The sequence below is a fragment of the Erythranthe guttata genome, chromosome 12 (assembly GCF_056151865.1).
Source record: "Erythranthe guttata isolate IM_541 chromosome 12, IM_541, whole genome shotgun sequence".
NCBI lineage: Eukaryota > Viridiplantae > Streptophyta > Magnoliopsida > Lamiales > Phrymaceae > Erythranthe > Erythranthe guttata.
This window is the reverse complement of record NC_142544.1, coordinates 4,730,057-4,757,838: the sequence shown is the minus strand read 5'-3', so window position 1 is coordinate 4,757,838 and position 27,782 is coordinate 4,730,057. Positions and strand designations below refer to the sequence as shown.

Sequence of the window (27,782 nt, the reverse complement as noted above, 5' to 3'; positions counted from 1 at the left end):
GTGCGCCCGTGTGTTCAAGAGAGAGAGACTTTGTGTACGTGTGGTGTGTGTGCAAGAGAGAGACTGTGTGTGCGTGTGTTGTGTGTGTGTGCAAGAGAGGTATATATCTTTTAATTATAAATTAAATATAATTTTTTTCTTAATTAGGGGTACAATGGTAATAATTAAGTGTAATTAATTAATAAAAATTATCTTGGATTTATCTTAAAAATGTAAAATAAAATTGGGCTCATTGTAATAAGACTTGTGTAACTGGGGAGTTTTGTCAAATTATCCCTATTAAAAAAAAAAAAAAATAGAGCAATCCAAAGTGGTGGTTGTGGTGGTTGGCCATTGAGTTCAGGCTATCACAAGTGGTGGCTATCTATGTAACTAACACTCTTTAATTTCAATACACAACTAAATGTCTATAAAAAGAGACATACTAATAACATTATCTCACAACCAATTTTCTTTCATAATCTTCTTAATTTGTTTCTTGATATTACTAACTTAGTCATGACAATTCAACACTTCTTTCCCATCTTTCTCATTTCCTTAATATGCCTTTCCTCCATTGGCTATGCCTTGAGGGTGATACCGCTTGACGAAATACTGTCACCATTCGATTTTATCAAGATACTGCAAGGTTCCGTTAAGGGTGATAGAACCCTAGGTATCAGTGGACTCAAAAGCTACCTTCAGAAATTTGGTTATCTCGAGAACCTAAATAACACCCAAGTAAATAATGTATTTGACGATGCCCTTGAGTCCGCCATCAAAACCTACCAACAAAATTTCAATATTAACCCCACTGGCATACTAGACGCTGCAACCGTGTCGACAATGATCATCCCTCGATGTGGGGTCCCCGACATCATCAACGGTGAAAACACGATGCTGCCTGCAAAGGCAGAAACCCTCTAATCGAGCTCTAGCAGCACCCATGGAAAATCCATACAGTATCCCACTACACTTTCTTTTCAGGAAACCCTAAATGGCCGGCTTCCAAATATAACCTAACATACGAATTTTTGTCCAACGTACCCTCTAACGCAGTGGCCCCTGCAGAGCGGGCCTTTCAGAACTGAGATAACGCCACCCACTTTACTTTTAGACGGTCTTCCAGCGATCAGACCGCTGATCTGATCATAGAGTTTCAACGTGGGTATCACGGCGATGGAGCCTCGTTCGATGGCCCAGGCGGGACCCTAGCCCATGCGTTCGCTCCAACCAATGGAAGGTTTCATTACGATGCGGACGAGAGGTGGTCCGTCGATCCCGTCGCGAATACTTTCCACTTGGAAACTGTGGCACTGCATGAAATTGGGCACCTCCTTGGACTTGGGCATAGCTCCATACAAGCTGCGATTATGTACCCTTCAGTATCAGCAGGAACAGCCAAAATCAAATTGAATACAGATGATATTCAAGGAATTAAGGCTTTATATAATATGTGAAATTCAGCATTCCCTGTTGAATTAGAAGACCTATTATTATCATGCATGCATGTGACAATAAACGTCCATTATATGGACTAATTATTAGTACGTACAAAGGACGGATTTTCCTTTGCTATCAATAAAATAAATTACTTTTTATGATCATTTATGTTTTTGTTTTCCATTGAGCTTGTATTTAAACATTTGACGGCTATAAAACGTGTTTTTTACAACGACCATTAATCGTAGTAAAATATATCAAATTTGTACTAACTTTTGCAATGCATATGCAATCAATTTCCCCCCGTAGTACATACGGGTGTGCCAAAAATTTGCTACGTTAAATGGCCGTAGCAAATACCTTTTTTGCTACGGTAAAATCCTAGCATTTACCACGACTCCAAGAGTGTCCCGTAGTAAAAAAAATATTGGTCATAAAAAAAATGAACTCGGATTATCAGATGTTATATATCTCTTCTATTGTACCAACTAAACTATGGTTACAGACTACAGTAGAAATTTGATAAATTAATAATCTCATTTAAATAATAATTTCTTCCGATTCAAATTCGAAAGAAAATGTACTAAATTATTAATTCGATAATTTAATATTTCACTAAATTTAATAGAATTTAGTGATGGAGGATAAAATTTTAGATGATTAGACTGTGGTTCACTCCATAAACAATTTCTGAACACATGACAAAACCAACACTGAATTAATAAAAACAAACAAACAAACAAATACCTTCATCAACATCAATTCCAACAGTGATTTTCTCATGCCTCATCCTCGTAGCCGTCAACCCACTGCGCCCTCGACGACGAGCGCTAGTCATCAGCTTCAACGTCGTCTGTTGAAACCACCGCCGCCAACTACTGATCAGTCACCACCCTTCACGCGGCGGCGGGAGGCAGCAGCAAATACTCTTCCGCCACCACCACCGTTGGTCGACGTCTTTCTTTTCCTCCGAATTTATGTCGAGAAGAGAAGAGAACAGAGAAAAGATGAGAAAAGGAGAAGAGAGAAATGGCAAATGAAATGGGTTAGAGTTTTGAAACGTGAAAATGTGATTTAATATTAATAAGGGTGGTTTGGGAATTTTAAAATAGCATTTGGGTGAGATATTAACTAATGGGGTTTTCTCTAATTATTTTTTGGAGGGGGTGTTTCCTTAACTCATTTTCCTAGATGAGGGAGTTCTTGCTAATTTTCCCTAATAACAATAACTGCGGCTATTCGAACTAGTTCCACTAAGACGAAGACCAGCTACAAGAAAGACCACACAAAAATATTATTTATCCAAGAGGAAAATCATGAAATGATTAATATGCCCATTAATTATATTTCTCTTGTTTTGTTATTGAAATACAAAAAAGACAAGTTACTTTTGGAAATAAAAAAAAACATTGCAAGACTAGACACAACAAAACCCTTCACCGTCGAAGCAAAAAATCTGGCCCCCAAGCGTCGCCATCGGAACCGAGCAGTCCTTATCACTGGAGAAATGTTGAGGTTTTGTGTATTTATGGAAGAGGAAAGAGTTGTTTTGTGAGTTTTGGAAGATGGAGAAGATTAAAATTTGGTCTTGTGGTTTTGTAATTAATTTTTTGTGATTTTTTAGTTTATGATATTGCATCTATTTGATTTTTTTCTAAAAAATAGGGGTAAAATATTATTTGTTTTGTCATCCATGGGTTCAGAAAATAATTTTGTGCATGCAGCCACTCCACACTTGATGGTCATTACGACCACTGGAGCATTTTGATGGAGAATTTTTCTGCGATCCAAAGAGTATTGGCTAGTCGTAGAAACTGGTGTTGGAGAAATTGGAAACGTCGAAAAAGGTGTAAAAACAAACTTGGAAGCGAGACGGCTGAAATATTTAAAGGCAAAAAATTATCTCTTTCAGGCGATTGATCGTCCCATCCTAGAAACTATTCTTTGCAAAGAAACTTCCAAACATATTTGGGATTCCATGAAGAAGAAATATGAAGGCTCGACGAGAGTGAAGCATGCATAACTTCAACCCTTGAGAAGGGATTTTGAAACACTCCAAATCAAAGATGCATAGAGAATCAGTCACTAGCTATTGTGCTAGAACTATGGAGATCAGCAACAAAATGCGTTTCCATGGCGAGAAAATGGGAGATATTGTTGGGAAAATTGGTTAAAAATTGAGTCATGAACAATTTTTTATCAATGTTATTGTACGGTCTAATTGAGTATATAAATGAATTTTGGATTAGAACCAATTTTGTGGTGAATGAAAAATTACTAGTCCAAAATATAAGGAAAGTGGGATTTGAGTTATCCCACATTGGAAAAGTAGAGAAGTACTGAGCTGTATATATATCAAAATATTGGGACGGGCCAAAAACATTAGGTCATGGATTTTTAACCCATTGGGCCCTTATTACTCGAAGCCCATCTCGATTGGTCTGACTGGTCTGAATTGGTGCGGCCGAACCAATGCAAACCATTCGGCTCAACTCGAAATGGTGCAACCACTCCCAATTGGCTCAACTCGAAATGGTGCAACCATTCAAACAAAAGGTACCTTTTGCTCCAAAGGACACTACTTTTCGAACCTTATAAATAGACCATAACTTTCCCAAAATTCCTCACTTCAATCAAAAAAAAATAAGCGTACTACATATTAAGCCTACCCTTCACAGATTCTCTCGAAAAGTTCTACACAAAGTACAGTTCGTCGTACTTGGGATTTGGAGTGCTCCTATTCCAAGTTTAGCCGTTGTATCTTGGGAGACGATTTCCATTTAATCCGTTAGCACCGTTGCGGGGAAATTTCGTCTTAAGGACAGAGTCAACTCGCCTCGGCTAATCTTTCCGTATTTTCACTAATTAATTTGTTCAACCAATTTACTAAATTCACTACCCGTTTTATGTATCGGGAACAACAATCTTAAGACGAAATCTTTGTGATTTAGTAAATTGTGTTTTCTGCACACGTTGGTAAACGAGATGGAGAAGAAGATAGTCTGCCAAAAATCAAGAAGTTACAAAATACAATTGGAGAAAGTTCATTTTCGGACAGAACATGAAGTCCACATTCTTTCCCATTTTCAAAGGTGTTAAAGTCCGAATATGGCAAATTAACATTTCACAGAAGTTGTAGATAATCAAGTTAGCTTTCCAGAACATGTTAAATCGTCACAATCGGAGATCGTATGAGGAAGTTATGATGAAAACACGAAAGGGTGGCAGAACTGCCGATGCACCTTTTCATGAAAAATTACAACCGTTCGTGACCAATGCAACTCGTCGCATATTAACGCATCACCAATGTCCAATGCACGAAATTTTGGTGAAAGAGGACTGAATCGAAGATCAATAATGAGGTTTTATATTATTTTTGATTCATGAATATTATTTAATAATTTTTTCTGGTTCCATTGTAGGTGCAAATTTACAGCACACCTATTCCGACTTCGAGGCTTATTTTGATCATGATCCAGTCCGAATCTCAGAAAACGTAAAATATAAAAGTTGTAGAAAAGTTTGTTGGCTGTTCGGATCATATTGAATCAACAAAATCGGACTTCAGACGGAAGAGATATGAATAAATCATTCAGCACTGCCATAATATTGACACAATTTGGTGCTACCCACAAAATTTTAAATTGACGAACATATAATTTATCGGGTACGTTTTTTAATTATAAGATATCTATTTGTGAAATATATTGATAATGCTATATGATGGTGGATTATTGCATGATAGTTTAATTTTCTATGTGGAAGCATGGTAAACCATATACAATATATATGCTTAATGAATATTCATTATGTTTGTGTATGTACATAAATAATAGAAATATGTTTATCCTAAATAAAATAAAGTGATAGCGTATGTGCTAATTATTTGAATAAGTTTATCATAAACCGCATGATAAGTGCTATACTAATGACATTTCTCATGAAAATGCAATATAGTTTGATATGGGATTAACTTTCTCCCAATTTTCATTTGATGTGGAACTGTCCGGTTGATTGATTTTCGAATATGTGAGTACGTGATCTTATTAACGTTTTTTTTTTTGTCATGATCGATTAGACTTGTCTCGTATATTAAGTATGAGTTACTTAGTAAAAGGAATATTATTATACATATTATTATTTGCGTAAGCCATACTAATTCCTTAGAATTGTGTTATTGCATGGACATGCATTGATTACGTGCTATAGAATTTTTATCAATTCATTATGTTGGATATGAATTTATTTATGCCATGAAATATTATGTTCAAATTTGATGATCGTGTGTATACTATGTATATGTTGATATAATATGCTTGATATATTGTTTCTTTCTATGATCACAACTAGTATGAAAGACGTGCTCACATGTCAAATATTATGTTTATTATAATATTGATGTACATATGTTTTATATATGAATCATACTACGGTTTAATTAAAAGCATGAATTGAAATAAAATAGAAAGAAAGAGAAGCTCAATTCATGAGAGCACATGAGTAGTTCTTGTCTCAAGAACATAAGAGAAGATCGAATTGTTGGTTCGATTTGATTTTTTTTTTTTGATATCACATTTACAAGGTGATGATCTAAAATGTGAATGGATGAGATTGGATTTTTATTTTCAAACATCCGAAATAATTGTAAACAACAATGAATGCTTTGTTGAAATAAAATTCGAGCAATTTACTTAAGAGCTCGTTTTGTAGAATTAAATCGTTGGATTTGGCTGAATTTTGAACGGCAGTTTAGGACATACAATCCTAAATTATGAATGATTAAGATTAGAATTTATATATTCTAACTTTAATGTTGAATAGTGGAGATCAACCAACATTTTTAAAGATTAATATTCTCTTGTTTATTGACAAAATTTAAGTATCTTGACGAATTTTCTCTTTTGAGGAAAATGAAGAAATCTTACTATCTCATTTGTTGACAAGATTTAAGTATCTTGAGAAGATTTATCTTTTTGTGATTTCTTGAAATACATTTTTTTGTAATTAAATCATATTGGTGATCCAATATATTTCTCTAACTAAAAAAAGAAATGTATTTTGTTACAATGTGTATCCTTATTGATAAATAAAAAATAAGGATTTCAAAGCATTTAAATGCTATGTGAATGAAAGTTGGAAAATCCAACTTTGACAAATGAATTAAAAAATGAGTATTGAAACTCTTGGAAAAAGTTTATGGATATTATATTGATAAATTCTAGAATACATACTCTAGAATTTGTGGGGGTCTTTAGGCCCTAACCAGTAACCACATTAATATTTAGAAATGTGGGGGTGTTTAGGCCAAGGTAAAAAAGTACCTAAGTTAATATAAGGCCTAGTATAGTCAAGTGGATAAATATTGAATATATCTAATGATTGTGCACGAGATAGTCACTCTTGATGCAAATTGACTATATTTTGTTTTCTTGTAAAATAAGAAAATAAATAAGTTCGTAATAAAAGAACTTATAAATGTGTAAGTGGTAAATCATCAAAGTGATGAACAACCAAGTTAATATATGTGTGAGTGGTAAATCATCAAAGTGATGAACAACCAAGATACAACAAGATGACAAATAAAATCAATATGTTTGATTTTGATTTGATTTTATAACTTATGAGTTATAAAATGAACAAAGGACAATTATTGAAATATTGTCTACATTGGAAGGATGTACGTTGAAGTTAGTTTGTCTTCTTCCAAGTAGTAAACCATTAAGGTTTAAATGGACTATTCAAAAGAAGGATTAATGGTGGTCCTATAAAGCTAAATTAGTAGCAATGGAATTTTTGGTAATTTATAACAAGATATTGGAGTCCGTTAAGTCCTTCTAAAGTAATATTTGATAAAATTGTGTTATCAAATAGTTCTCATAATAACGAGTGTGACCATTGTGTTTATATTAAAAGCACATGGAAGTGTATGTCCATAGACGACATTATAATCATGAGATAATGATCATGATATTAGTTTGAACGTTGAGAAAATATTGAAAATAGAAATAAAATTATGTTTGATGTCAAAAGACGAGGGTCTAGACGATGTAATCTTATAGATTAAAATCACTAAGACAAAGATAGTCATATTGAAAGTCTCATGTTGAGGCACTACTAGAAAAATTGATCTAGTTATCTAAAGACCAAGGGTTTACCTTGCCAAAAATAATGATGAACAATGGTTCAGTTACAAATATTTTTGGATAGTTTGGCAGCATAATGAATTGCAAAGTAGTAAATATGTAATTCCAAAATAAATAATCATTCAATGATATTATAAGGGTTCTTAGGTAATCTAAGTATCGCCTTTAAATGGATTACATTAAAGAAAATATCCAATTGTATTAGGAAAGTACATTGGATGTAAAGAGTCCACTAAGATTATGTATCTTGGAAATCCTCAAACAAAATTGAATAGCTCGATTCATGGTCGAATTCGAATGTATAACTTGAGATAAGGATTATAAAAGAAGTTGAATAAACTTCATAAAATTATTGGAGGATGTTCCGTGTTGGACTAAGTCGGTGTCTACAATTATGGATAAATTGTGATAACCAATCGGTTACGTTAAGGGCACAAACGACATGTATAATGGCAAGTATCGATACACTCGTACACATAAGACCATTGGGCAATTGATCTCAAAATAAATAATATAACATTGATTATGAAAATCAATGGTTAATAGCGGATCCGCGACTAAAAGTCAACTAAAGAGATCAAACATATTGCCTATCTAGGGCAATGGGATTAAAACCCATAAATTAAGGACAATCTTGGTGGTAACCCAACCATGCTGACTGGAGATCCCAAGAACTGGTTCAAAAGGGACAACTAAGCTAAGAAAGTTCAGTTGAGCACTAAGGAACTCATTCCTAACTCATTCCCGCGAAAGATAATAGTGCTACCTGCAGAGAGGGTAAAGGATAAGCGAAAGCTTTTAATGATTCCAAAACCTTATAACAAAAGGTGAGGTATTGGCAGGATACCTTTAATAGGAGATCACCTATGTAAGTGTATGAAGTGAGGGCCGCTTCAAAAACTTGACAAACACTTATGAATCCAAGATGTGTGTCCATGGCCAAAACGGACACAATCATGAGAACTAAGGAAATGTGAGAATAGTATTGTGTGGGTTGCATTGTCTTGGTTTACACGAACGGCTGACAGTTCAAGACATCGCGTTCACTACTCAGCCTAGTAAATCCGATGTAACTCCACTACGGAAGGTTCAAAGCTATATGCTACCTATCCCGATGCAATACTATTCGTGGGAACTCTAGAGAGAATCGACGCCCTCGTTTTCATTCATGTGGGGGATTGTTGGGAAAATTGGTTAAAAATTGAGTCATGAACAATTTTTTATCAATGTTATTGTACGGTCTAATTGAGTATATAAATGAATTTTGGATTAGAACCAATTTTGTGGTGAATGAAAAATTACTAGTCCAAAATATAAGGAAAGTGGGATTTGAGTTATCCCACATTGGAAAAGTAGAGAAGTACTGAGCTGTATATATATCAAAATATTGGGACGGGCCAAAAACATTAGGTCATGGATTTTTAACCCATTGGGCCCTTATTACTCGAAGCCCATCTCGATTGGTCTGACTGGTCTGAATTGGTGCGGCCGAACCAATGCAAACCATTCGGCTCAACTCGAAATGGTGCAACCACTCCCAATTGGCTCAACTCGAAATGGTGCAACCATTCAAACAAAAGGTACCTTTTGCTCCAAAGGACACTACTTTTCGAACCTTATAAATAGACCATAACTTTCCCAAAATTCCTCACTTCAATCAAAAAAAAATAAGCGTACTACATATTAAGCCTACCCTTCACAGATTCTCTCGAAAAGTTCTACACAAAGTACAGTTCGTCGTACTTGGGATTTGGAGTGCTCCTATTCCAAGTTTAGCCGTTGTATCTTGGGAGACGATTTCCATTTAATCCGTTAGCACCGTTGCGGGGAAATTTCGTCTTAAGGACAGAGTCAACTCGCCTCGGCTAATCTTTCCGTATTTTCACTAATTAATTTGTTCAACCAATTTACTAAATTCACTACCCGTTTTATGTATCGGGAACAACAGATATTACTATGGTGGAGAAGATATTGCGTTCCCTAACACCAAAATATGATTATGTTGTATGTTCCATTGAAGAATCAAAGGACATAGATGCACTTTCTCTCGATGAACTGCAAAGTCCATTGTTGGTCCATGAGCTAAAAGATGAACCGAGGTTCAACAGTAGAGGAGCAGGCCCTAAAGGCTTCTACTAATACTCAATTTTTTTTTTTTTTTTGTTATAGGGGTCTAGGAATTTCATGTAATATGAATATTGTAAAGAAATTGTGTATAACAAATTTGATCTATTCTTCTATATAACAGAAATCCGTATGTGACTGTGTTCTCTACAAAATGATTCTCTCATGCATAGCACAAGGTATACGTATATATATGTGTGTGTGTATGTGTGTAGAAAAACAAGGCCTAGTAGAAAAAATCTATACAGCCAGCTTTATGGTCACTTGGCCTGCATTTCTCTTCTCATCTGTACTTCATTTCCTCATCATTAAGCAATGATCAAGAATATTTACTTATTTAGTGTTGCGTAATGATCATATACATACATACGGAAGTATTATTTGATCACTTATTCTTCTTTCCACCGGCAAGAATACGCTGAATCTGCAAACCTCGGCTAAAAGCCTGGTTGAATAGCAGCCTTGTTTGGAACTCTGACACAAACGGGAACCAAGCTAATATCGCTACTGGAGCAAAAATCACGAATCCCATTAGGTACTCGTAACCTCTTGCTAGAGCTTTTACCGATCCCCACATTCCCAGTCCCTTTGTAATAGGCCTACAAGCTTGTGCTATCTGTTGGAGATTACATACGGTTGTTTGATCAAATCAACGAATAAATAAAGTGTGTATGTATAGATATATATATATGTACCAATAGAAGTGCCCATCCGGTTGGTAAGAAGCCTAACAAGCTGGCAAAAATGTCTCCGATTGTGAGCTCGAGGAATTTTATGGAGATGATAAGTCCGATTATGAATGCGATGAATAAGAACAGTTTTAGAAGTCGAAACATCAGCTGGAAATCTGCGCTGAACTTCTTTCTCCCCATCGACACAATCTGCGGATCGAAAAGATTACTATTTTTTAAGTTTCTCTCTTTACAACTGAAAATATAGAATATTTATATGAAATTTGATGATATTTATATGATGCTGACCTTTAAAATTATCACCACAGCAACAATGACCAGCCAAGATAAACCATAAACCTGCAATAGTAATAGAGGATTAATCAATCAATATTCAGAAATGTTTTCAAATTCTGCTCAAATGAAAGGTAAATTAACTCCAGATTCTTACCACAATGCTCTTGTCATTCTGTGTGACATGCAACTGATAAACAACTCCATACTGGTACAAGAAGAAGCGCAGAGAAAGGACGATTTCCCAGAACCTTCCGGAGAATCCCGTGTATTGGAGATGCTCTTGCTCCTCATCCCACCACGATTCCCAGCTCTTGGTAGCTGGAACTCCGATTCCACCATGGTTACTTATCCACTTAGTCCAGTCCTCCAAATCCTCGACTATCTTCTGCCACTCGAATCCAGAAGGATTGAAAAGAAACGGAGAAAACAGCCACGAAATAACAAGGAACCACATCGAGAAAGTGAGGAACAGATAAGCTTTAGAGTTGGGGGTAGCTGTTCCATAGGCATGATAAACTATGAGGAGAATCATCAATTCGAGAGCTTTAGTGAAGTGGCTCCTCGAGTACATTCTGTAATTCTCTGCGAATTTTTCATGCCTCACCACGAAACCACGGCCGGTGGCTCTGTATTTAGCACCGCCATGCAACACTGTTCGGCCAAAGTAATGGAGCTTCGTACCGAGTGAGAAAGTGAAGAAGACAGCGGCTAGTTGAAGTTGCATGATTATTACATCGCCAGCTGCAGTTGTAAAGCCCCTCTCGAGTCCGATTTCCATAACCATGGGGAGTGTCATTAAAATACCTAGTTGAACAATAGATTGAGAAGCCATGACAGCTGTCAAAGCATCGTCTCCTCTAGCTCTTGCGTGTCTGACTATGGTCTTCTCTAGCCCACTTAATGAAAGATAGAGCTTACCGTACAAGTATGCATATACCGTAAGGACCACCAGCTGCATAGGATCAAGGAATATTATGTTCAGTTAAAAATTTTATGAAGTACGTAACAAAACAAATCCATTTAACTATTGAGATCTTATGCTTAGGTTCTACTAGGTAAGCGTAATTGATCCCGGATATCTAATCATAAATCCTACTAAATGTGTTCTTACTCTACTAAGTTACAGATGAAAATCTCCATACAGTTTACCAATTCAACATGCAACCATGTGAAGATAGGTATCACGTATGATAGGTTTAAACAATAAGTGCACAATGTATACATGATTAACATTTAATTAAAGGGAATATTTTGTCGAATCAATTAGTTTAGGCGAAAAATCACTATGTCCAGTCAGGGATGATTTTAAATCGTACTGTTCTAGGGACTGCCAAGAAATATCATACTTGTACCAAAAGCATGCCATAGAAAACAGCTGCAAAGAAGAATATGAATTTCCATGTACAGTATTACAGTATGTAATTATCACTTAGCTTGCACCAATACTAAAGTTAAACCTACCGAATAATTAAGGATGAAACAAGACCTAATCAGAATGCTTTCCTTTGGAAATTACGCAACACGAACGTTTACATTTTCAATCAGAAAGTAATAGGCAGCAAAAACTGGTTACGAGGAATAAGCCTTGCCCCTACTCATGCTTAAGTTTCTGTAGCCGTCTTAAAAATGAAGGATGCAGTACCGTTAAACATGTATCATTATGGTCGAATATTATTTCTATAAGAAATTCAAAGTTCACGATATCTGTAGTTAAGATTAGCAAAAGTGAAACATATTACCATTGAGCTGACATAAAAACCAGTTGTTGTGTAGTAACATGACAACATGCGGAAGAAGTCAAAGCGATGCCCTAATCTGTAGATATCCCGACTGAGTGTCTGCTCCCCATTACCGCACGCAACTTTGGCTTCAAAAAGTGAGATCTGATTGAGGCCAACATCTCGTCCCTTTCCAACTTGAATGTATTCATGGTGAGTTATATTTCCACGTCTTAGTGTTGAATTAAAACCTTCACACATCAAGGCATATATGTCAGTGTGTATGTATGTATAACATAAGTATATATGTGGGTAAATATTGTTTCAAGGTCTCACCAGCAAATATATCCTCACTAAGATTAATTCCCCTTGAAGCTTTGCTAATACCCCCTCGGGTGATGTGGAAAATTCTGTCGAAAACGTCCGGATGCCCATAGTGAAATCTCACCCTGTAAAAAGCAGTTAGAGAGAAAGGAAACATGTAAAAGCTGAGAGTGCAACCTACTCCAGAATTTGCTATAGTTATCATCACATTTTCTAAGTACTTATACTCCAACCATCAATTAAAGATGAGGTATATTGTTTCTTGGACAATAGAACAAGCACCAAGAGCGATTGTTCTGTTTTTGATGAAAAAGAAATGAGAACATACTTCAATGGTCTTGCAAGAACTCTCTGGCCAATGGTGACAAAGCTTGTCTCTTGGTTCGACATAAACCAAGCCAAAGACGAGACACTGCAGTTGAAGATGTGAAACATTAGAGACACCTAAACCTGAATGCGTACCGAATGGACAAGAAACCAACAGCTGATATCCAACCTTCCAGTGAAAATATGCTCACGAACACCCAGGATTGTAGGCGATCGCACCCCATGATCCTCGTTGAATTCCTCAAGTAGATTGCGCATCTTAAAAGCTTCCTCCAAATAGTTGTCCTACAAAGAAGAAAATAAACTCGATTTGTTTCTGTAGGTAACTTCTTCACCCACATAATGACTTCAAAGTTCACCAAATTCTTTACCTGATTCATGTCAATGGTCTGAAGAGCTTCCCCACGAGTAAAGATAATAGCATGGTTTTGGTTTTCAGGTTTCCCTTCTCCTACCTTTGCTGAACCAGGCAGCTTTATACGGTAAATTTCCTACAGAAGAAAACAAACTTTAATCAGCTTTGGAGTCAAAACTGAGTTGGTTTGATATTTAATTTGAATTTGAAGCACTACTTACCTGATCAAGATTATCAACAGCTTTTACCAATACAGAGTAATAAACCTTCTGATTTTTTCCACTTTCCCTTTCCTCAACTTCATCTATATATGCTACACGAAGAGATGGATTACTGCAAAGAAGTAGAGAGAGAGAGACAAAAGAAATTCCTTTCAAATGAGCTCATTAACATAAGAGTTGCGATATATTCTTAATATATACTAGATTATATTCTGAACTCGTCAGAAATGACCAACTTACTTAACCATCAAATTTAAAATGTCAGTTGCGCGACGATCTCCACTGAGCTTCTGGTTTCCATAGTTCTGGCAGGTGGCAACATAAGTAAACTTCATGTCAGCTACAGCCTCTAACTGTGTATATACGGATCTTTGACTCTTCTTATCTTCCGCCGATGGTTCTATAATAGTTTTATACCCTTCAAGTATCTCTGTTCAAATTAAGCAAAAGCAGTCAGAAAGAAAAGCTGATTATCTCTGGTAGTCTGATAACTACTTGTTTATTCGGCTTCTTCAACAGTTCTGATTTAGAAGACAGTGAGTTTCGAGAATTTCACAGATGATACAAAGAGTCCGATAAGAAGAATAAACCATATGTACTCTCTTTCAAAGTTTCTGCAAAATAATTAGAATTTTTTGTAAGGTCTCGTGTATAATTGTGAAAAGAATGTGTTACCATCTTCTGTAGCCATGTCTAGAAAAGCTTGAAGCTTTAATGCCCTTCTATAATACATCATCCCTCTGACTGCATGAAAAAAAGATAACTATCAAACTAACAATTTGATGCGATAAGAGAGCGCAGGAAAGATAGAGACAGCAAGAGAAACTAAACCAACTTGTTCTGCTAAGAGTTTGTCCTCTTAAGGAGGCCCAGTGGCGTAGTTGCAGTATCTTTTCTTCATTTTCCCAAATTTCGGATACTTTACAATTCAGGCGTTCGACGAAGTTATTCCATTCATCTGAGTGAATTATAAATTTTGTTGTCAAATGGATAATACCACATTGAGGAACCAATAAACGCTCTACGAACATGTTTGATTGGGAACATTAACCAAACCTGGATAAATCTTTTGAAGGTAATATATAATTGATACACCATCTTCATTTTCCATTTCAAGGTCGCTTTTGGAGTAGACAGTCTCCTCACTATAATAGGGAGTCATAACACTGCAATGCCAATATACATTGTTGATTGTTGGTAATCCAGGAAAAATATGTAGTGCATTGCAGGTACTAGAAGGACCGTATTAGCACCTGAATGACAGCATTTTGCGCACTCGAGGGGCACGCGGCATGTACATGAAAAGTGAGTTTGTGAAAAATGCTATCCTCCGTCGCGCTTCAAGATTTGTTGGCACATCAATTGCAGATTCTTTAACAGTAAGTAGCAAATAGAGTCGTCGTATCTGTGAAATGAACACAGATGTCAAGTAGTAGGGTTACATATATTCACCAATAGGTTTTTCTTCATTCGTGTGATTACATGAGTGCATGTAACTGATAGGTATAAGTCGAAAAAAGCATTTGCATATACCTGCTCATCCCATTGTGCAGTATTTGGGGGAGGGAATACAATATTGGCAAAAAGTTGCTTCGCAGAGTCTTTGCTTCCTTGACCAACTTCGGCAAGTTCACTGCATTCGGTGAAGTAAATTTCATGAGGACCCACCAGATAGAACACTACTTCTAAATAACGCACTATTTACCAACCGAATCTCATTCACCATCATGTCACGGCTGACTACTTCCAACATATCTTGCAGCAATAAAACAACCCTATCTTTCTTGGATGGATCGCTATCTTTCTGCAGTATACATAGAAAAATTTGCATACATGAAACTTGAAATTGAAAATTGTAATACAATGAAGTACAGATAATACATGGCATACCAATATCTCCACAAGTTCCACAAATTTCTTACAAAGATCAGGTAAAGACCTCATTCTGAAATTTGTAAGCAATGTGTTCTTTGTTATATTGCTTTCAACTTCTTTTATGATGATCCCGATAATCCTGTTCCAGGCGAAAATGTTAAACGGCAATGCAGCTGCCAGCCAGTAATGATACTTAACTGTAGTTCAATATTTATGAGACACAGAGAAAATATCTTGTATGATATAAGTAGTTTGAAGTGCAGTAACAGGAAAGCTTGAAACTGATTACTAGCTGCATATACTAATGACATACATATTTCACTGGGAAAAATATATATATAGTATGACAAGCTAATGCAAATTAGAAGCTCCATAAATAAGTAAGAACAACTATGACCTTTTCTCAGTTTCTCCAACGATCAAGGCATTCAGTACAAGTTTAAATGATTCGTAGCATTCAATGACAGCACATTTCATATACTCATCCGCACATATACGTTTCCAGAGGTCAGCATCCTTCGATTTAAATTGAGCTGCCATATCCAACGCTATCGGGATCTGCAGAGACAGATACTCAAACGAAGACTATGAACATAAATAGATAACAAGTATATAATTTATGTACCTTGCTAGCAAGCAAGAAGGGGGGCCATTGTATTAATTTCAGGCTAGGATCTGAGGAGTAAGGTACAAGAAGCAGGTCCATCTCCCTGAGGTAAATAATTCCAAGTTTAGCTCCAGTCTGTCATAAATTTTCAAACAAGTAAAATAGAAAGGTAGGATAGGATACAAAGCGTAGTCTGTTCTAGGGGCATTTCCTGTCGTTTATAAGATCTTCTTCACGGAAGCTACAGATTACTTCATTCCACAACTGAGCAAATTTTGCAGCTTCACATCTCCTACTTTCATTTACCTACGTATGGCAGGAAACTGACAAGTTCAAAGACGGGATCATAATAGCCATTTCTTGGCGAGATGAAGAAATATCAAGTCCAGTGTTGAATAAAAACCTCTTTCGACTGCTTTGAAAGAGAGTATCCTCTTTTCCTAGCTTTGTTAGATGGCACCAAATGAGCATTGAATGCACCAGGTAAAGACTGAAAACGTGACCTTAGCATACCTAAAGTTCGAATCTGTGGAGAGGCAAAAAGTGAACAGAGAAAAGATGAACAATCTTAACTTGATATAGAACTCATCAAACGCTATTATCAAATAATCCCGGAACTTTATAGTTTCTACCCTCAGCGAGTAATAGAAAGCAAAGAGACTGGAACCTGAAATATTGCTTAATAAATATATGCTCTGAAATTGTAACTCTCTGTCGTACATGACAACTCCTACGACTATAGAACATAAATAAGAGTGGAAACAGAGTTATTGAAGCTTGGGACATGATAAACAATTGTCTAATGTGCAATGAACATAGTTTCATCTATTTTAATTACAATAACCCTTACTTTTTATTAGAGATGAATTTCACATTTTTCGGTTTGTTCATTTACAATATTAGAGACTTGGATTTTTTAACTAAAAACGGTGATAAGAAGACAGTGTGAAATCACTGCAACCAAAACTGATAGAAAATCATAGTAAAATAATAATCAATTAACTGTCTTTAATAGTGTCCATTACCTCACCAAGACGATCGAACGCACCAATAAAACCTCCATAAAGGGTAGAGAATATAGCATAGAATATCTGGGTGTCCATGAAGTAAACCTGCATGAAGATTATCATAACTCGGGTTATGGAGAATAAAGAATTTGAATGGTGAAGATTTAAAGGAATATGAATATGAAAAATCATGTTAAAGTAAATGTCGTAATGATAAAACGTACCAAGATAACTGGTGCCCAAAGTGCAACAACAGCTCCATAGTTATGCTTAGCTGCATCCGCAATAAGATTACCTCAACATTTGTAAATTGAGTAGATGGTTCTGGAAATAAATCGAAGGTTTGAACTCATACCATTTGGTAAGAACTCGTGCCAAGCATAGTCAACATGGTTAATGTCCATTATATCTTGTGTGGGCTTTACCAGAGGTTTTATCTGGACGAAAAGAGGCTCGAATTATAACCAAAAACAAAAAGCAATTGCCAGTATTTATATGTTTGACTGACTAAGTATTGTAAGACATACCATCATAAAATAGTCAAATGCAAATTTTGAACACAGAAGTAACACCCAAAATAGAGTATACCTGTTATCAATTAGAACAACAAGAACATGGTCAATGACAGATGTATAACAAAAATGACTTAAGGAGTAAACCACTTGGCTCAAACATACTTGAGAAGTGAAAATTGACTTTCATGCATTCCCCTCCCGACGTAAATTCTTGGCTGCAAAATTATAGGCCAAGCTTATACGGATGAATCTAAAATCCTAACTCAAGAAACAGATAGAGTGCACATAAAGAAATTCAGGCAGGCTGCAAAGGAGAAAGAGAATTGTATAAAGTAACAGTTCGAGCTTTGCATTTTATGATCCGATGAATCGTTCTTCTCCTGCATATTATCTCTTCCCTAAGATTCTAAGTTATAAGTCGGGACCTTGAATTTTGGTATAGATCACACTAGGGAAAATGTTTTCCTTCATATGTATTTCAAGGAAAACATAATGCTTGCCTAAGAGTAGAGAAGAAAATTAAGGCATACCTGTGACCACCAAAGGAGAAACCTAATAATAAGCCAATCAGAGTTCTCGATCCAGCGTCGCAGCATTGGAAAAATAAACAAGACTGCTGCCAATAAATTTGGTAGCAGGTATACAGCTACGACCACGATGTATAAAGAAGACGCTCCCTTCATTTTATTAAGGAATGGAAGCATATCTTTGATCTTGCTAAATGACGGTGAATTGTTTTGGCTCACGTAACACATAGGAAGTATGATGGACCATGCAAGGCTCACAATTATCTTGAGGAAGTTTCTCAAAACATCAGTGATCTTCCATCTCAGATAGCCTGGGAAGTTAAGAATTAAGTCCAAAACACCTGAAAGAAATTTAAAAAGAACTTTTTTATCAGTGAAACAAGCTTTAGCAGTCGATTACTAAATCTTAACAAGCTCAAGCTACATACTCCGAACAATAATTGGTAACTTTATAGTAAGAACTACATACTCTGAACGAGGCGAAGAAGTGCTGCTGTGATAAAAATACTAGACATGCTGTATAAGACATTCTTCTGGAGGATATCGAACAAAGAAATGTTACTCCATGCAATGATAACCATTATCTGCATGAAACAATCCCGGAATTCAGCAAAGCAGAGACAAAGGAGGAGATTATTCCTTTTCATTCTGTTTTAATTAGTACTTACCTGTAGAGCAAGTATTAGAAATGTCCACAGACGATCAAAACTTCGGAATGTATGCCATAATGTGCGGGTTTCTGCAAAGTATGATTTCCCCAGTTTTCCAGGCTTTTTCTGATGAGCACGTTTCCCCTAAAACAGCGGTTGTCCCACTAAGCATACAAGCAAGATTTATTCACCCAAACAGGTAATATTACCAAGAATATTGATCTCACCTGTGGTACCTCTCGAACTGATTTGAAGAATTCACCATCATCACGCATTGGCCAACCCAAGGAGAAGCAATCTGATGACCTGTACTAGTTTGTCAAATTACAGTTGCAGAAAGGATAGATTTATTTCGATAATGAACAGTACTTTTGGCTTCTGTTTACCAGAAATATTCATTCAAATCATCGTAGTTGCACCAAGCTATGTGGGGGGCTTTACCATTTTTGCCTTTCTTGGCTTCCTGGAGCAAAATAAGCACCACTTGGTTATCTCTGAAGCAGAAACGCAAATGCAATTCTTCTGAGAAAAAAATACCTTTTCAATAACTCGGTAAATGGGTGTTATAACTTTCCGTAAGAAAGATTCATCGTCCCCACCATAAGAAGGCTTGATGTTTTCTCCAGTAACAATGCTAACGTTTCCAGCTAAGAGTCCATGGAGTTCGTATGCCATCTGAACATCAGGTCATATAATCCAAAACGATCACATTTATAGGATTCGTGAATCACTTCAATGGGGCATGTCACCACAGTTTTTTCAACATCAATTTACTTTTATGTAAAGAAAGTAAAAAGCTCACATTGTGGAAAATGTAGCATAGGCACTCTGGCATGAACCGCACATTAGCTGCTTCACCCCATATAAGAAGATAAAGGCCCATATAAAGAATCTTTCTTTGTTGCACTTCCTGCTGCGCCTGGGGGAGCCTGTGACAGGATAATTTATTCGGGAAATTCAATACCTCCATGAAATGAAAGCTTAGTTTACTGCAGAATTCTATCATCTCACCTTAAGCTGTGTTTTCTTCCCAAGTATTTACACCATGACTTGTAGTTTTTGAAAAGTTTATTCATAAGTGCATCAGCAGCTCGATCATCAAGCTAAGGAAATATAATTAGTAAAATTTACTTCAATAAGGTCAGAAATATATATCGGTCAATGTACAACCATATATGATGCACTGCGAAAAATTGAATACAAAATGTGAACAAAGAACTGCTGAAAATAACGAAAAATCTACAGCATGCAAGTATGCAACAATTAGTATTTCAAGGTTAAATCTGAGGTCAAAACTGAAGACATTGAAACGTAGTAGAATATTTGATTTCTTTAGTATTAACAGTTAAAATGATCAATTTATGAGATTCCACTTCATTCAGAGGAAAACAGATAGGGGAAACATACTTTATTTTGCGGTTCAGGCTTGGGGACTAGCCTTGTATGAATATTTGCAAGCAACAGAATCAAGTGCTCCCTTTGGTTTCTGACGTTGTCCCTCTGTAGATATCAAAATAACCCAGTCACTAAATGTCCTCATCAAGAAAAACACAGAATGCATTACTGTATTTTAATAATTCACAAGACATGCCTGAAACCCGAACATGGCCCTCAGCCAATCAAGAATGTCCAACTCCCCTGCTTTCTGCCGAGTTTGCTCAAATGAGCTCGGCCATGCTAAACCCACAGTGTTCCGTAAAGCAGACACAGAAGCTTTGACCTGACATTATAAAGAACGTACCCTCTCAGTACTTAAAAGCTGACTATGTATCTTTGGAAAGTCACCTCTCAATATGCCCATCATTACTAAGATGGCACAAATGCATTACCTCATCAAGTTGCATAATGGACTGTGATGCTCCGGCAGAGTCCAGTGGAAGAATGTTATACGGAGAATAGATTTCCTTTTTCGCCTGGACGTCGTTTGCTGCAGCCATAATCTGATTGATAACAATCAATTTAATATGCTAAGTTCTTTATGATGTCGAATTGTGCCTCAAGTTATAAAAATATTAACAAGAAAATAAAAATTGGACTTAATAAATATAAGATAATCTGTACGGCTATGATGAAAACTGACCTCAGGAGCAACTTCCTCAACTTTTTCAGTCTTGTTAACGGCACAAAGCACTTCAAAGAGCACACCAGCTGTCTGGTAAGCTTTTCCGAGCTGAGCTCTGCCAGAAGAAAACCAAATAAATTATTGATCAGCTTAAACAGGTACTTTTTAAACATATAATTTTCTATGAGAAAAAAGAACTGCTGTAAAACTAGTCTGTTCTCAGCAGGTACCTATCAGCTTGCTCCCCCTTGTTAAGTGCCAAAACATAGTGCTCATAGTATTGCTTGTAGAAGCTCTCAATCTCTCGGGCATCGGTTTTTTTAACCCGAGAAGCAAGAGTTGAAGCATTGTCCTGATTAGGAGTTTACCATAAGTCTGATTATCGAGATATAAGAGGAATAATAAACTATGCATTAAACTGTCTACATGGTTCACTTCATACAAAGCATTCAATCAACCGTTTTTTTTTTTTCCTTCTTTTGAGTGAGATTCCAATCTATCTATAGATATATTACTCTTCAGATCATCTTTATTGCATTTTTTTCTAAATTTACGCAGAAGAGCTCCTTGGCCTATTCCCATCCAGTATCTCAAGAATCGAGCAATTATAAGTGGGGTAGAAGGCAAAGACAAATATAAACAAGGGCCAAGTTAAAGCAAGTACATGAGTGCATTATGAATCACTTCTCCCTCGAAAGAAAGTTGGTGAAAATTTCTGAAGGAAAATAAAACAACTTATCGAAATTCATTGGATTTTTGGAATATACAATGTGAAAGAAAATCATACGTGTGTGGCCGCGTGAGCTGAATGGCCTAAACAGAAAATAAAAGTAATAATAATGTTATTATAAAATTAATTAATGGCCCGTTAACATTGAATAACCGTATTAATATGTCTTATCTACTGTTAAACTTATATTCATTAGCCTAATTCAAAATTAGCTACTTCTTGGGGACTGATATGATATATTCATGATTCTGTCTTAACATTAATGAAAAAATTTCACACATTCTATCGTTTGTGTACTTATTATTGCAAAAATATAAACAACATGCTGACTTTAATTTAGCCGTACAAAAATACTTTTAATATGGTATGACGGTTTGTTCTGTACTACACTCGCATTAACTTCATCGGTCAGTTTATATCCTAACATATACGCGTGGGAACAACTTGTTGCATTCCATTACGCGTAGCATTTACGAGATCGGAACGAAAATTTTCATCCATATACATATATATAGGGCTAAATAAGGAAGTATATTTACCCGGTCTAATCTTTGATGAAGACTTGTCTTGAATTGCCGTACACCTCGTCCACTGGAATTTGGATCCAATCTGTGCGCCTTCTCAAACGCATAAAATCGACCTGTCGAACAATTGAACCCGATTGAGTGAGAAAAAATGATGATGAACTTCAAAAATCAAAATAGAATTGCATGCAAGCCAAAAAAAAAAAATTATCCCCCAAAGAATTCGTCTGAGAACAGCATAAAATGAAGACGTGGGAATAAATAAATAAACAAATACTTCAGGAACGGAAATTGGAAAGGTGGCTACGTACAGAGATATGCTACACGGGGGCGTTCATTCTGGATCTCTTTAGCGACGCGGAGGATTGGGGCAATTGACTGGAGCGATGACGGAACAACCTCATTGTCAAACACCTCCATGGAGAAAGTCGTCATGGCGGCGCTGCGCGACGGCCGCCGTGACAGGGTGTGCTCAAAATTCACCCCGGATGCCATCTTCGTTCGGTCCAATTAACTATCCGCCGGAGCAATTGATCGAACAAACCACCGCGCACAGTCCAGCTCAGCCGAGCTGCAAAAAGGAATCTCCTACTCCTCCTCCGCCCTTTTGTTTCCTCTCGCCGCCCAATCAAATCAAATTACGGGAAAAAATAAAAGCAAAAACACAGCCTGAAATCACAAAACAATTCGACATTATGCGTACGTAGATACGTCTGAATTCTCGCTCGTGTGAATCCAGATTCAGATGATGGGTAATTTCTGTAGAGAGAGAAAGAAGAATGTGTGTGTTTTGTGCGTGTGCGTGTGTGTGTGTGTTTTGTGCGTGTGATTAGAAATGAAAGGGAAAATGGGGGATTGTGCGGGAAAAAGGAGGGAGAATTGAAATTATTAAGAGATGGACACGTGGTTGAATCTGAGGCTTCTGCGGATTTGACCGTTGGAAGATCGCTATTTTAAGTTTCCCTTTCTTCTCTCCTTCGGTCTTTTTCCTATTCATTTTCCTCTTTGACCCAAAAAGTCAAAATTTCTTGACATTCTCTTTGGTAGCGCGGATTTTATCGGTCAATCGATCCATTTTGAATTATTTGTCATAGTCAATAAGCGATAATTAAGTGATGATAGAGTATGTCGACGATTTTAACTGATTCATCATGTATTGGCTGGTGGTTCAATTTCGCAAAAGTCGATTGACCGATAATTATTCGCTCAATCGATTTTTTAATAATAAAACATTATTATAAATATTTAGTTGTAGTTAATTTACTAAAATTATGATAATATTTTCCTAATAAAAAATCAAAACTTAAAATAATATATAAAAGACAAAACTCAAAATGCAAAATTATAGACCTCTATAATTTGATTTTCTAGTTCATATTCCCTATTATCTTTTTATATATCTACTTCTTGTAGAATTTAGTAAAAAAAACTATTAATTTAAGGTTAAGGCTTTTGCAAGACAAGAATTTCCCAATATTTAGATTATTTTTTTAAAACCTTTTCTTTTTTAACCATGTTGGTGGAATATCTTGTCCATGTAAAATAATTTAATTAATTTCAATAATTTGGTGTTCAGTAATACCCACTAACCTAAGCAACAAAGTCGGTTGGCAACTATTATCCAATCTATAATTGTCGGGCGAATAGTTTTTAATATTTCGCAAAGTCAATTGGTTGGTCGGATTGAGTCGGGTAGATAAATATCTGACCCATGCTAAGCCTTATTATTCAAAATGGTTAGAGATGATCATGGAATCGGTCCAACTCAAAATCGATTTGTGAAAACAAATTGATTAATTCGGCAAATCGAGTGTAGACTCGATATTGAAATCCGATCTTTGAATTACTTACCAACTCCAATAGCTATTCTAAAATTTGCAACTTCTTATAAAATTATACACAATGAACAGTATTTTAGGACACTATTTTTATGACTCACTCCAACAGTGATTGTTTATATTTTAACACACCATCTTAACACACCATCTTAACACATCAACTAACTCCAATAATAATTTTATAAATAATAAAGAAATATTATATTTTATTATATCTATACATAAAAAGAAAACTTTTGATGGGGAGTTGATGTGGATCAAATCTTCCATGTTTTTGTATTTATGTGTCAAAAAGTAAATTTTAGCATACAAGCTTGGCTTGTCAAATTTAGTGCTAATTTTTAGAATAGCTGTTGGAGTTCATTTTTCTGATAAAAGTTGTAAAATATGCTAAAATTTAGCATATAACACATCTCTTAGAGATGCTCTTCGATTTTCTAAACATTTTTTTTAACTAGTAACTTGACTCGTGCGATGCACGGGATTGAACAAAACAAACATAACAATCATTAAAAAAACAGAATATATTGAATATTTAACTGAAAAATCTAATAAAAACTATATATTGAATATTTTACTGGAAAATCTAATAAGTCTCTATCCACCAAAGAATTAATCCGGCCACAACAGAGTAGTTGTCTTCAACTCTTGATCATATGTCACCTGCACCGTAGGACAAAAAAAGATGCAGGACAAAAAAAAAAAGAAAAAAAAAACTTTTTATAAGTTGAAAATAAATGTTAGAAAGCTCATTTATAGAACTTTGAAGACAAAAAATCCATATATAAATTTAAACAAATATATAAATAACTTACTTAGTTCAGATTTTGGAAAACTTCTTTATAAACGATGTTCGTCGTAGTATTTGATGTGTTCTCGTCGTTGTCACAAATAAGTATCTTCAAGCCTCTTCGACTCGTAACTCTTGAGATAGCAACATATAATTGTCCATGTGAAAACACTGGTTTCTGAAGATATATACCTACATGTTGAAGAGATTGGCCTTGACTTTTATTAATCGTCATTGCAAATGAAAGAGCGATAGGAAATTGTCAACGTTGGAATTTAAAAGGAATCCTCCTATCTGATGGCGTTGTAGTCAATCGTGGAATAAACATCTTGTGACCAATGTTGGTTCCTGATATAATTTTCGCTTCCAAGACTCGATTTCCTAATCTTGTGATTGACTGTCGGGTGCCATTGCACAAACTTGAAGATTGGTCTATATTTCTCAACAACATGACTGGAACACCTTTGGAAGACCAGAAAGTATATTCTTGGGTGACTTATGTGTTGGAGTCACTTAACTATCATTCCAATTGAAATCCTACAAAAGCAAAAATAAATTATTTGTATATTTTTTTTACCTTAGTGTTAGTATCTTTTACAAAAGAATATAATATACAAAATTTTGAAATAATTTAAACTGATATGACCATCAACAACTAACAACATGCTTTGAATTAACAAAACTATTAAAATATACTAATACCTTTATATTATCATCAACTTCTTGGGAATTATTTTGTACGGATATTGTCTCATCTTCTTCATAACATGACTGCAACAAACATATATCTATTAAATGATTGTTACCGAAATAAAAAAATGTAAATAGAGTATTTGTATTTATCACCTTTATAGAGTGTAGAGTCTTAAACTATTGTATAATATCCTCATCTTCTGATGCACTTTTAACCGTATAAACCGGCCAATTAGTTTCAATATTTCGGGAACTGATTTATATTTGGAATAAAATTTCTTTATCAATCAAAGCATTAATTTCTTCAGGACAGTCGTAATTATGATTTTCCTACAAAATATAAAATGGTTATTAGTCTAATGTGGATTTAATTGTACATAACTTATTACAGCAACAATACCTTGTTTGATGCACCACCTAGGAGTTATGAAGCACTTTTTCCAATTAATTGCATGACAATACGATCAAACATTACGAATGAAGTCAATTCAGTACTATCAATGGCACTCACCTGAACTTTGAACCTGTACAAAAATTTGTATATTTCATATACAAATTTCGAATATCAAGAGGAATGATGGTGCAATAATTCAAATGAACGTAGCTAATTTATGTTGCTATTTGTTATTGTTAAAATTGATTGACAGATCGTTTTAATAATTAGAACAGGGATAGAAGAGCCTTCGAGTAGTTTTCACCGGATGAGGGTGTTAATTGCATGTATTATCATAGACATACAGATAATACCTTAGGTAGCCGTTTACGAGACTTGTTATTTAATGCTTTATTTATACTAGGTTTGCATAGACATATAGTGAATCTTTTATGAATAATAGGCTTATAATACAGCGACAGCTGGTTATGAGTAATTTCGTGTCTTGGGTTAATAATCGGGAATCGTAACTTGCATGATAGGAGATTAATTGGGTGAAGAATTATCGCATAGGGGGAAGATAAAACCCTAGATCCGTTTTATATTGATATCTTCTCGTGATTACTTGCTTTCTTAATTAGTTTAATTTATTTAGTTAATTAAATTGACAACCCTGCGTAGGCTGGATAAAAATCACAATTGTTAGAATTTGGTACTTAGGATTAAATAATTTGCGTATTCCCTGTGGGATCGACATCCGACTCTCACGAGTCTACTTTACTACTTGTTTGCGATACGTACACTTGCGTGTTGGTATTTAGCATCCAACAAGTTTTTGGCGCCGTTGCCGGGGAATACGGCTAAATTATTTATTTATCCTAATATTAAATTTGAGCAATTTTTCTTACTTCAGGATAATTCAAATGAACTTATTTCGTAAAATATTACCAAATCAAAGTATAATTACCTTGGTACAGCAGGAACAAACTTGTCACACTCTTCACACCAATATTTCTTTGAGACGGGTTCGACCTTCTTCATACAATTTTTACATGAAGCATACCACCAATCAGCTGCCGACTCGATTTTCAGAATTTTCGCCAGCACGGATCCAACACACTCCTACAATATGTATACAACAATCAATCTTAAGCATTATATTTGTTCATGTAAAAATATATCAGATATATGTTAGACAAATCAACATACCTTTGTACTCTCAACGCACTCATCTATGGTCATTCTATCTGCCTGGAGTGGAGCGTCCGATCGAGTCAAAGAAAGTTGGGACGATAATTGACTAACTGATGGGACATAGACATCTTCGCTCAATGCAAGCCTGTTAATTTACTGGTATTAAAATATACAGCGAATGATTATACTCAAGTTTATATATTAAAAGTTGAATGATCAAATGCTAGTACTTATACCGATAGTCTAAAACTTCTTTCAAATTCGAATCGATCAGTAGTTGTGATCCATGTCGAACATTTGTCAAACTCGTGGTTCCTAAGTATGATTTCAGGTGAAATAATATACAAAAATATGCATCAATATGTTAACAAATTCTTAAATATGCATTAATATTAGGGTATGTAAATATTAACACGCATCACAATAAGTTTTAGCCCTGAAACACTGAAGTATGACCACAATAGGTCCATTTTGGTCAGCATTCGGTACATATGCATCAATTTGTTCAGCAAATGCTTCCCATAAAGTACATTTAATTATATTTTTCCTGCAATGTAAAATAAATTACTAAAAATATTATAAGAATAAATCCATATAAAAATTGTAAAAAAAAATTATAATATTTAAATTACTCTAAATCTTGCAGAATAACATCCAAAAGCTTGCTTTTCTCTCCTTTTGTAGTGATCTCCTTTATATGCCCCTTCTCTACCATATGGCCAATACATCTGTACAAATAAATAAATTAAATTAAATGTACCAGAGTTATATACTGAATCAAATTGCAACATTATT

At 35.4% G+C, this 27,782-nt stretch overlaps 2 protein-coding genes across 2 annotated transcripts; one reads left to right on the top strand and one right to left on the bottom strand.

Moving 5' to 3' along the window:
* Window positions 1-498: 498 nt before the first annotated feature.
* On the top strand, window positions 499-1,439 carry LOC105950053 (metalloendoproteinase 2-MMP). Its single transcript, XM_088826757.1, is given in 2 exon segments — window positions 499-927; window positions 930-1,439. Coding segments are annotated over 2 exon segments (939 nt in total).
* Window positions 1,440-9,742: 8,303 nt separating this feature from the next.
* Window positions 9,743-22,936, bottom strand: LOC105950091 (callose synthase 5). Its single transcript, XM_012973407.2, has 42 exons — window positions 22,411-22,936; window positions 22,115-22,215; window positions 21,076-21,197; window positions 20,864-20,960; window positions 20,613-20,723; window positions 20,375-20,503; window positions 20,191-20,283; window positions 19,795-19,886; window positions 19,586-19,712; window positions 19,321-19,458; window positions 19,170-19,246; window positions 19,011-19,089; window positions 18,802-18,927; window positions 18,603-18,717; window positions 18,137-18,474; window positions 17,769-17,821; window positions 17,619-17,679; window positions 17,447-17,528; window positions 17,316-17,365; window positions 17,110-17,196; window positions 16,488-16,610; window positions 16,299-16,390; window positions 16,103-16,190; window positions 15,875-16,035; window positions 15,493-15,616; window positions 15,312-15,406; window positions 15,136-15,235; window positions 14,856-15,007; window positions 14,659-14,768; window positions 14,438-14,560; window positions 14,278-14,346; window positions 13,843-14,032; window positions 13,603-13,714; window positions 13,398-13,517; window positions 13,196-13,311; window positions 13,028-13,111; window positions 12,712-12,824; window positions 12,397-12,626; window positions 10,812-11,609; window positions 10,670-10,720; window positions 10,385-10,570; window positions 9,743-10,305 (listed from the first exon to the last, which is right to left on the bottom strand). The coding sequence occupies exons 1-42, from the start codon at window positions 22,592-22,594 to the stop codon at window positions 10,075-10,077; spliced, it is 5,730 nt and encodes a 1,909-aa protein (XP_012828861.2). The 5' UTR covers window positions 22,595-22,936; the 3' UTR covers window positions 9,743-10,074.
* Between the last annotated feature and the right edge of the window lie 4,846 nt (window positions 22,937-27,782).